This window comes from Stegostoma tigrinum, chromosome 25, assembly GCF_030684315.1.
Source record: "Stegostoma tigrinum isolate sSteTig4 chromosome 25, sSteTig4.hap1, whole genome shotgun sequence".
NCBI classification, from domain to species: domain Eukaryota; kingdom Metazoa; phylum Chordata; class Chondrichthyes; order Orectolobiformes; family Stegostomatidae; genus Stegostoma; species Stegostoma tigrinum.
The window spans coordinates 12,597,726-12,609,856 of record NC_081378.1 but is presented as its reverse complement, the minus strand read 5'-3'; the positions used below and the strand labels follow the sequence as shown (position 1 = coordinate 12,609,856).

At 37.1% G+C, this 12,131-nt stretch overlaps 1 protein-coding gene across 5 annotated transcripts in view; it reads right to left on the bottom strand.

Moving 5' to 3' along the window:
• Positions 1-5,125: 5,125 nt before the first annotated feature.
• The window catches only part of mkln1 (muskelin 1, intracellular mediator containing kelch motifs), a 128,384-nt gene continuing 121,378 nt past the window's right edge, over positions 5,126-12,131 (bottom strand). For all 5 annotated transcript variants that reach the window (XM_048553780.2, XM_048553778.2, XM_048553779.2 and 2 more), the window contains one exon: positions 5,126-10,979. In XM_048553780.2, coding sequence (XP_048409737.1) covers positions 10,858-10,979 — 122 coding nt within the window. In that variant the 3' untranslated portion in view covers positions 5,126-10,857. The remainder of the gene's footprint in view (positions 10,980-12,131) is intronic.

Genomic DNA, 12,131 nt, shown 5'->3' with positions numbered 1-12,131 from the left:
CAATGGTTGTTAGGGTGAGTTGTAAAGTGAAGATGAGGTTGCAGTCAGATCGGTCATGATCTCACTAAATGACAGAGCAACTCAAGGACAGACTGGCCTACACCTGTTCCAATATGGGTGTTCATAGAACACAAACATAACTGATGGCCTGAACTATTTACAGAATGAAATTTGTTACTTAAATTGTTCTTTAAAAGCTGATTTCAAAATATTATCAATAAAAAATGTCAAATGTAAATTCAATTCTCAGGTCTGAGCCATAAAAGTATGTTTCTCTCAAAGAACTTAATTCCTCACAACAAATGTCGATTTCAGATAATTCAGAAGCAAAAGGTCACACTTTATCTAAGTTATCAAAGGTATGAAAATGGTCGAGAATGGTCGATATAATTTAGAAGCTGTTAAATAAATTGTTGCATGTGACATTGACAAAGACAACAGCTTATGAAGTTGGTGGTAAATTTGTTTGAAATCAGGCTTAGGATTTGCAAGTTCAGCTTTTTTGGCTGTTTTGAGTTGGAGCAATGACAATTTAAATTGTCCAGAAATTTCTGCTGGATTCCTTTATTCATGATATTCCCTAGCATTTGGAGGAAGCCAGTGCCTGTAACACTGGTAGCTGTGATATAAACAGCATTGAAATAGGAGTGGGTCAATTAAATGCATGGACTAAGATGTGGCTAATGAACTGGAATAGGAAATATGAAATATCAACACATGGAAATGTCAGTTTGGAAAAAAAGGAAAAGGATCTTGATATAATTCTTAAGTAACAAGGTCAACAATGCTAACTGTTTGAAACTAGTTTGTCTCATGACATAATAATTATTTCTCAATCCTGTTAAGTGTTGTCAATTTGACACAAAAGGTCAAGCACTTGGTTGAAACTTGAATGCACAAATACAATCAGACCCAGGCCTCACAGGGCAAATTAAACATCCATCTTAAATGAATATTCTTTCTTTCATGCATTTTGGGTTACACAAATTACAGGCCAGTCAAGGTCCTCAGCATTTTTATTCTCTACAAGTTCCTCTTGATGATAACTGTTGCAACAGCAGTTTCAAAACAACAGTAGAAAGGTACAAACAACACCATTGTGAAAGTCAATTCCAAAACGTGCCTCTATTTGGAACTCAACCACTCACCTTAGGTCTATAGTCATGCGCAAAGCCAATTTAGACTTGGACTCCTCTTCAGATTCAGGGCTTTGAATTCCATGAAATGCTATTCATTCACATAATTCAATTACCATTACAAACTGCTATCAAGGTAGTATCGAAAAATATGTTATACTTTCTCCAATAATCTGTTCTATCAATGCAATGGTCAAGAAAGCACAACAACGTTTCTTCTTCCTCAGGAGGCTAAGGAAATTTGGCATCTCCATAAAGAATTTTACCAACTCTTGTAGATGCACCACAGAAAGTATTCTATCTGGATGCATCATGACTCAGTACAGCAACAACTCTACCTAGGACTGTAAGAAACTGCAGAGTTGTGAACACTCCCCACTCCATCATGCAAGCCCATCTTCCAGCCACTGACTCCATCCATACTTCTTGCTGCTTCGGGAAGGCAGCAAGATGTCATCAGACACCTCCCTCCCCCAAGTTACACACTCTTCTGTCAGGCAGAAGATACAACACTCACTGGCCAACAGATTCAAGAAAGCTTGTTTCCCAACTTGTCACACGTCTGAATGGACCTTTCAAATTTAACTTTTAACCGTTCTCTGTGTGCACCATTTATGCACCCATAACATTGTATCCTCGCTGTTCTAATACCCTAATGCACTTTATATTATATGTGCCTGTACGACACAAAAAAAACCTCTCACTGTACCTCGGTACATTTGGCAATAATAAATCAAAACAACTAACCTGCCACATTCTGCTGCTTCTGACGAGTTGTACACTTAAATAATTTAAACTCACTGTTTAAACTTGCCTATGAGGCTACCTTTCAGACCTGATGTGGTGACCGCTGCACTCCTTTTCCAGTGCAAGATATTACAATGATCAGGACCTAATTGTTAAACCCAGGAATGCCATCCTGCACCTCTCAATAATTCAAGTTTCAATTCATTTCAAGACCAGACAACAGTTTCTTAGAGTAGACTACAGAAAGTACAAATGATAATGATCATCAGTAGCTGGTGTCATAGGTTAGATTCCCTACAGTGTGGAAACAGGGCCTTCGGCCTAACAAGTCCACACTGCCCCTTGAAGCATCCCACCCAGACCCATTCCCCTATAACCCACACACCCCTGAACACTACGGGCAATTTCGCATGGCCAATCTACCTTGCCTGCACATCTTTGGACTGTGGGAGGAAACCGGAGCACCCGGCGGAAACCCATGCAGGCACGGGGAGAATGTGCAAACTCCACACGGTCACCCGAGGCTGGAATCGAACCTGGGTCCCTGGCGCTGTGAGGCTGCAGTGCTAACCACTGATCCACCGTGTCACCCCTTTAGAAGATCAAAAGGTCCCAGCACTATAGCACTGAGGATTGACCAACCTTCCAATCAGTTTTAGCCTATAAATTTAGTTCCTTTGGCAAACATTAAAGTACACTTTTACTTTTTCTTTTTTTTTATTAAGAAAAGAAACTGAACAAAATACAGTCTTTTTTCCATATGTACATTACATACAACATAATTCTACAGTTGCATTTGTTCACTGGGTCTACACATTCAGTTATTCACAACAAGGTAGTGCATAAATTGTATGCTTTTCAGCAAATGTTGGGCTCTTCATACTTTCAAAATGAAATGGAATAAACACCATTTCGATCAGGTCACAGATTAAATCTTTTCAGCGGAACCTTGGGTTTGCTTGTAACATCACGTTCTGTTACAGAAGTTGCTGAACAATCAATGAAAGACGAAAGGGAAAAACATTCCCTGGACCCATATTCACAAATAACCCAAAGTCTAACAGGAATCTGTACATGATGTATTGCATAAATGTTTATGAATACAGGCTCCTGTGCACTAATCAGGATTATAGACACACAAACATGAATAACTGAAGCACCAAACTGGGTTCAACACCCATATAAACAACTGAAAGCCTTCTTAAAACTGTGCTCACTTCCAAGTCCTTTGGCCAATCATTTCTCAACAGTGGTCTTCTGGTTGATTAACCATATTTAGTAAAAAATCATAAGTAGTCACCATTTGAGAGGGATGAATTACAAATGCTTATTCAGTCAATGCTTTAGCTATCACAAGCAAAGTGATCTTTGATTGTATCATTGGACTGTGTACAATAAATTTATTGCAACTTATCCAAAGCAACAGGTTCAAACAGCAAAGGGTAGGCCTACACTTTATTTAATGTACTTTGGGCATTCCCAGACAGAGAACGTAACCACATACCTCACTAAACATTTGTATCCTTCATTCGAAGCAGTCAGGTAGAGCAAGGCAACTCTACACCGATTAAAAGCCCCTCTGATTGAAATGCTGAGAAACATTAATACTTGAGATTAAAACAAATGGTGATAATGTTCTATGATACCCAATCACCAAGACATCTTTCTGGGTGCACCTAGTACAAAATTCATTAATGCAATTACCAAATTTACACAAGTGGTTTAAAAATGAGTTTTAGGTTTCTAGAACCTCAGTGTCTACCACAGCAATATTTGTTCACTGCCGATCAAGATCATAGCTGTACAGATGTCGGTAATTCATCAGTCTGAATGATAGAGTTTGTTGACCAGACATTTGCAAGAAGAGGAAAGGAACCAGAAAAATTTTAAATTGATGGACATTCGGTGGCAATCTCTGTCCAATCCACAAACTATTTGCCCATTTTAAAAAACACATGAAGGGAGTTTTACCACACTTGCCATTCCAGATAAATCGCATTCACCAAGCATTTGTATAAATATCAATTTAAAAATACTTATATTCAAGCTTGCTGAATGTTGATAACTGAGTGTTAGCCCTACTTTATCAGAATCAACAAAAAGGTGGAATTTATAAGAAACTTTCATCAACACTCCAGAAAACAGCACTGATAAATGCAGAAAAACATAGGTTATTTACTAAGCGTCAGCAAAGGCAGAAAATGCCTTTGGCCAAACAAACTATGAAATCAGGCATTAACTAATCGTATTTAAGTTCAATTAATTTGCTCAACTAGGCTATAAGGTGAAACATAATTATTAAAAACCTAAGATAATGGATCCACCCTGTGCACTGAGAAGCTGTACAACATCCATAAATGTAAATCAAGTTAAAGTCAAAGGAACTTTACATTTCTCCCTACATTTACTAGTGACTGGCATGGACAGAGACTGGCATTTTAAAAAAGGTGAAGAGGCAAGAAATTTAAACCTTTCCCGAAGCTACATGCTTTCTTTACATCCTATTATAGTTCTTTTGCGGTACATATTCCAACTAGAAAAATGATGATGGGAATATATAGTAGTTTTTCAAGAAAAAAGGTTAATATACAGATAAAGGTCCTTTACAATGTGCATGAAATTCATGTTGGAGTTGTATTCAAACCACTCAAAGCATTTTCTGCTTCTTTCTGGTTTCAATATTTCACATTCCCAGTTTATTGAATATATAACCTGTATGCTTGTTCTCTTTCTTCATGAGCTTTGTAATTATTCAAGAGGGAACTGATTTGCCCAGCACTCTGAGAATCCACCAGAGTTTGAGGAATTGCAGCAATAATTCCATTGCTAGCCTACTGTGCCACCCACTGGCAGTTTTTTAAAACTGCAACATCAACAAGTAACACAAAACAAAGTACCTTTGTAGTTTGAAATAACTAAACTTCAATGAAGTTGCCAAATAAACACATGTCAATAATGTTGCAAAACAAAAAGGAAATACCTGACATGGTCTATTTAATGGAATTTTGCTCTTGATACTAGCCCAAATTGTGTACCTAACTGCAGTGCACATGAAAATCAATTTATTTCCCTCAAGCATACTCGATGTTTTTTGACCTTTGATCAATGCCTTCCAATTCCTAATAGTGAACATATTTTTTGAAATGTACGCAGAAAGGTACAATATATTCATTCTCAAATGGTGTCCAAAACACAATGTAGACACTAACTTACCTCAAAAGGAAGAAATAGACCAGTTTGAGTTTTTAAAAATGAGATATCCACTCCCTCGCTCAACCCAATTCAGCAACACACAATGCACTTGATTTCACTTCTATACTGTGTTGTCATTTTAAACAAAGTCACAATAACCTTTGTGGTAAGCAGATAATATAAAATTAATCTAAATCGGTTCAAATTCCAGTCCTCGATTAAAACTTGGCTTTTAACAATTTAAGGATCTCTCAAACTAAGAGCTACTGTTGGGAACTTGAAGAAGCTTCTCTTTCAAGCTTTCAAATAGTATGCTTTTCACTCATAACTTGAGTTATCTTTTCATTTATTCATACATTTTATTTTTAGACATTTTCATCCTTTTGCACATTCTTGAAAATTAAATCTTCAAACTAGGTTTGTTCCAATATGTTGGAAAAAGGGGCAATTAAAAAAGATACCCACCTAACTACTATTTTGCACAATTCCAATTCCACCAGTTCCAAATCTGACATTTAGGTACTTATTAAATTAAGGTAATAAGCTATCAACCAGCTTTTCTGTTCTCTGCCTAACCACAACTTTTACATATGTACAACTCCAACCTGCTTAACCAATTAATTAGATCTTTGCTGATCTGACACATCAAGCAAAAATGTACCCTCACCAGATTATTATAGCTCAATCATAACAGGTTTGTACTCTGCAAATTTCACTTCACTTTGTGGGATGAAGACTACAAAATAAGGAGATTAAAGGTGAAACGTGATCTAATTACTTCATTTTACAAGTAGATCTGGTTCTAGATGCTCAGTTTTCACTTTCAAATCTAGACTGTTTGAACTAAACCAAAATTATTTCAGCTTCATGGGCCCATACACTACTATTTCAGCCAACATGAGTTAAACACCACTTTCTTTCCTCCCATGTTCACAAAATACATATTTGAGTATGCAATGCAGGCATGAAGATCTTTCATGAGATCAAGACACTCACAGGTGAATAACTGATCTAAGCATTGTTCCACCTACTTTTCGATGATCAACATTCAAAGTATGCAATCCGTTCAATATAATCCTTTACACTGCTACACAGGAAACTGAAACAAGCCCATAAAGAGAGAGAGTGAAAAATTGCGCCGAACATCTCCATTTTCAGAAGAGAACTTTAAGAGATGCCAATTTAGTACAAATTAATAACAAATTCTGGGCAATGGTTATTCAATAAACTCCAAAATCTGGCTCACCAACTTCGTTTTTAAAAAAATGGCTGCTTGAATTATCTTTGTGCACCAATACTGTGAAGGATTGCGTTTCAGGCGGTCTTAAACAAACTCAAAACTTGGAAGTGTCAAGGCCTCTCCCTTAAATGGCCAGATAGCTGACTGAAGGAACTCCAAATACTTCAATAGTATCAGGTCACATCAATATGCTTAATAATCAATTACTTTTTGAAGTTGTAGTTGTTATATAACAGACAATTTCTACACAGCAAGGCCTCAAACAATAGCAGAATAAACTATTAGCCCATCTCTGTTAGTGAAGGCTGCTGCAAGGGGATGTCAGTGCTAAATCGTGTTGGGTCAAAGGTGGGTAGAAGGAGAAATACTGGCCAGGACATGCACATTAGCAGAGGAAATGCAACACACTTCTAACTGGATAGAGCACAGTAAACCGCTGCAGCTGTGGATCAACCGTAAGTCTGACGCAGAACTGAATATTAAATGTTGAATTGATAGAGATCCAGTAATCTCTAAGACATGAGAAGAGCAAGTCATTTGTCACAGCAACTCATTTGGAAATGTGTCAAGCTGTATGTCAGGGAATTAAGTCTCATCCAACAAAACAAAGTGTGAGCTGTAAAATACGTGGAGTCAGTAACAAAGTTTTAGTACAAGGCCAATTCAACCCGATTTAGTGGGGCAAAAGTTGACCCGTGCATTCGTGCTTTTTCTTCTAATTATAGAATAGCTCATAAAAATGAATGAATCAACCAGGTGCTTTGTACATTCAAGGTTCACAACTGTTCGGATTTTATTTGTGCCAGTTAATTAAAATGTCGACATAAATCGGCTAGGTATTTCTAAAAAGATAAAGAAATGTTTGTCAAGCTACGGGGTAAATTTAAAACTTAAGATATTACCATGCAACTATTTGGGGCATTAGTCAAAAAACTATAATGGAGAACAGTAATACGGTAGTTCTTACATACCAATTAATCATTCGTCCTCTCCAATAATTTTCAGAAACTTGGCAAATTGAACCACATCATGGTCTTTTTTTTAAGCTTTACAAGTATAGTTAACTAATTCAAACCAAAAGCAGACTAAAAGATACAAAGGAAATGTATAACACAAAAATAGTAATTCAGCCAACATGAGGCAGAAACTACTAGTTTTTGTTGTGATTCTTCAGGAGATAACCAATCTTTAGCTTTTCAGACGTTGATGGCCAGGTTTTGCACTTTAAACACTTGGCTTTATCTAAATAAAAAGTTCAGAAGGAATAGTTGAGCAATTTGTGGCGCTGCCACCGTGAAAGGCAATTATAAATGTGAGGTTTTTTTATTGTATTTTTCAATCTACCAGTCAGAAGCCACAAATATGGCCTAGAACTTTTTAAACTTTTCTTTAGCACACACCTGTGATGTTGTTCTGATCATGAAAGCTTTCCAGTACCTACTCTGACATGTTCTACACAATGAAGCCCACAGCCCCAACTGTGTAAGTGCACAACAACTACGCTCAATGGATTATTAGCAACAAGTGTTATCTGACAAAGACAAAGGGGATTGCTGAAACACACTGAATTACAACATTCCATATATTAAATCAGGAGGATGTGCATATTAAACATTTGGACTGAGTTCTTGTTGCGTCCAATTGTTAACTTCACAATCGTAGGCATATTTTTAAATCATGGAATCAAGTGCAGGAGGCGCAACCTTGAAGTAACACTTTTCAATTCTGTGTAGAAATTGCTAGCATCATTGTTTTAACAAGAACAACAAAGCAAAGTAAATGCTTTTCTGGTGTCTGTATTTCCAAAATGCCCTGAACTCTGATTAGCACTGCGTCAAAAGCATCAGAGCAGGTTGTTTACTAATTCAAAGTCACTGTGTAAAACCAACAGGAACAATAAGCTTTGGTTCGGGCTGATCTATTTTGAAATTTATGGTTCAGAACGGGATCTGTTCAAAAATTGCTTCTTAATTTCAGCACAGGTTTTTACAACTTGTAAAACAATTCTGTGCCACACTGCTTGGGTTTTAGTTTGGGGACAGGGCTCAAGTTTCTAGATTTGGAAAGAATTCACTAAATACCTTGTTCTGTGAACATTTTATACACTGGGATATGGCAACATTTGAAAAATGTGAAAAATGTTGCCTGTATCATAAACACATTTACATACATAGGGCTGGAAGCTGTTTCTTTAATTCTATTCTTTTAACACTCCTGCCATTTTTCCAAAAAGGCAATATCACACCAAGCACCTTTACAGTTATCAGACTGGGGAATTTAGCAAGACAAAGCAAAGATCACAGCGCCAAATCTAAATCAACAAGGAGCCCATCAGCAGCAATGCTGACAAAATCGTGACTCTAAGAGTGCATCTCGAAGCAATCAGAATTGTCAGTGGTGCAAGTTTTTTGGTAGAGGCATGAATGCAGCGTGAAAAATGTCATCATTCTTTTTAAAAACAATGACGATACTTTTTTTAGGAGCCATTTGTGAAAACCAAATTTAAAGCTTTCTTCTACAAAAAGGGAAAAAAATCTTTGCCTCCGACAGTTTTGCACAGAACCAGCCTAAAGGGAACAATCCAGTGAGGGTAAGTTATCGTAATTACATGCATTCCTAAGACAAGTGAAAGTGTTTCATTTTGTGACTGCTAAGTGTGTCTGTTTAGCAGGTCTGTTGCCACCATCCTCCACACAAGGTTATTTGCATGGGGAATTTAAATTGTAATGAGACAATGGATTAAAAACACATGAATAACTCTTGTAAAAAGCAGTGGAACTCAAACCTTCATCAGCCAAAATCTTCCACAATTTCCTTATCAGCAATTACAATAATTATTTCAGGTTCCCAAAAATGTGAAAGAATTAAAATACATCTTCTGAGAAACATATATCAAAAATTAAAATACTACAACAAGGTCACCATTTCGAAGTTTCAAATATGCACTTTAATTGGCACCATTGACCATATCTATCTTTGGCAGCTGAATTGGACTTTTGTTTAAAAAAAGGACAATACTCTGCAAAAATATCAGTTTCAAGAAATGACATTACAACTGATGACTAAACTTCACAACATGCTTTACATCATTAGGAGTTATGAAAAATAACAATGCAAGAAATGGCTTAAAACTGGGCTCTTTTTCTATTGTATGGAAGCTAACTGCAGAAAGGGTTCAAAACCAAACTTCTACCACTTCAAAGCAACCACCTTACCAACAACAGCTCGCAGATCACACATTCTAACATTGTCTATCACTTAGCAAATAAAGCGAGGAGGGACTTGGAAGCAGTCTGACAGAATATCTACCACTGTGTTCCAATTTAAATTTTAAAAAGGGCAATATGATGTCACACATCCTGAACAGTAGTAGGAAACACCACTGAATGTCTGCCATAAAACAGATCTTTTCACAAGTGCTTTCTCAGACTCAGTAAGAAACTCTAAGCCACAGACTGACTGGATTTTTGCCATTCATGTTTCTGTGACCAACATCACATTCAAAAGGTGAATTAGCAAACACAAAAAAAGTGAGAATAGTCTTGCTTCCAAAATAAAAATTGGTGGGCCTCACTTTTCGTGGGAATATACTTAACAGTAGGCTTTGGATTCACGTTTTCTGTACCTCGCACCGTGGGCAAATTGCAGCTGACTACAAGTTTTGACAGCAATTTTTTTTGACAGCAATTTTTTTTTGACATAACCTTGTCCAAAGAGGAGAAGATTTCTCTGGATCCTTCGTACCTTTAAAGCAGACAGCTCAGCAACAAATATTTTGAAAATTGTTTTTTCTTATACCCTGCTATTAAGGAAACTAAGAGAGAAATGTGACAAATGTGAAGTCAGTCCCATTTACAGGAGGACTGGGAATGAAGTGCAATCGTTGAAATGAATAGTATTACGAATGAATTCTAAAGTAAAATGCATCCAAATAATGGCAGCAAATCTATTCAACCTGCTGAGAATTTAAGAGTCAACTCACCCCAGAGGGCACTGTGTAATGCTGCAGTCACAATACATGATGCACAGCAGTAATTTAATCTCAAAAACATCGCCGCACCTTCTAAAGCAGTTATTAATATTGCTGTGGAGACCAGAGAGACAGGGAACAGTACATAAAACACCATGTGACTTCAAGGGTGTGGACTACTGGGCTGTAAAATGGACAAATGTTGACTGAAATACTGAAGTATCTTTGTAGCATTATTCCAAAACATTGAGAACGTCAACTGCATGTCTCGACTGAAACTCTGATGGCAGGATTTATTATTAAATCCAAATATTTACCAAGCAAGGGACTGAACACACGATGAGAAGCAAACCCATATTGACACAACTCATCTGTTTCAACCCAGTTTTATCCTCTGCATTAAAACAGCACTGAAATTAGACACTCAAATCAAAACTAGATGAAAGGTGACGCATTACAAAACAAAAAATTTTGCGAGCCAAACATCATAAGCCAATCTAGCCTGTACAAAACAGGGGATCAGATTTATATTTCAGTTTCTCTTCAGCCAAAATCCATCAATTGCTGTCCAGCTACAGTGTGATGAGGTCAACCAAGTTGCCTTTTGGAGGTGTCATGCTGTCAGGAAAGAAGTTTACCAGCGTGTCAAACAGCAGTGTCCTCTGGGCATAAGTCTGATCAACGTCTGAAAAACCTGTTGAGAAATGAGACAGACAAATGAACACCAAACGAATGACGTCAATGCAATGCTTAGAGTAAACAGATAATGACACTGGGGGTAAGAAAGCAAAGGACTCCTTAGTGAGACATTTAAAAAAACTGTTCAGATAGAATTTGAGCTCGGGGAAGGACACAGTCCTAATAAAGCTGCATTATCGATCATAATTAAATACCAGCCATGCTCTGAATGGATTCACTGCTGCCATACCTTGTTAACGTTTCTTACAGTTTATCAGTTTCAGATGCAACCAACTGGAGGATATCATAGGTCTTCAAACAAGTTAAGTTATTTTAGAAGTGAGCAAATTCTAAGCTTGGAATACAACTCAGGACCATAAATCAGTTCAAAGAAAGAAATGCTCCACACCCTCGCCTCTAAATAGATCATATACTACCACAGAAAAACACAATCGCAGAACATTTTTAGTCGTCTTTTTGTGTTTGTGTTTTAGCTAAATTGCTTAAGGTAATGTAGCCATGGCCAACAGCTCTGATGTGTTCATCCATGTTGTGCTGCACTGGTCTCCAGCATATTAGGGTGGCAGACGCTGGGTGCTAGACTCCTGCTCTATTCCTCTGTAGGTGAACTCTGCCTTCAGCGAGCTTACTTTGTGAGGCAGCCCATTCTTCTTTCCAACTTACTCAGCCTGCCAGCAGCACTTACAAAATTATGGTTTCGTTTTCTGATGATGTAATGTGATTGTTAAAATTCTACAGATGACAAAAATTAAAGCAGTTTGAAATGGAAAGAAAAAAATAAATTGTCTGTAAGACTTTCAAGAAATATAACTTTGATATTGGATTTATTTTTGGATTACGGTTTTAATTGGAACAACACACACTCAGGTTAGCAAGCATTTGTGGAGAGGGGGCATAGTTCCAGCTTGATAATCTTGTTACAACTTTCAGGTTGCCAGATTATACAAACAGGTTTAAATTTTGTTTACAAAGCAGCTGAACAGCTACTTATCCAGTAGACATAGAACTACACAGAACGCAAAAGAATTTTACAGCACCGAACAAGCCATTTGACTCAAAGCTTTACAATATTAAACCATCTCATTGTTTGACAAATTTCTGCCTCATGTACTCATCTAGCTTTCTCTTTAATGCAAGAATGATATTG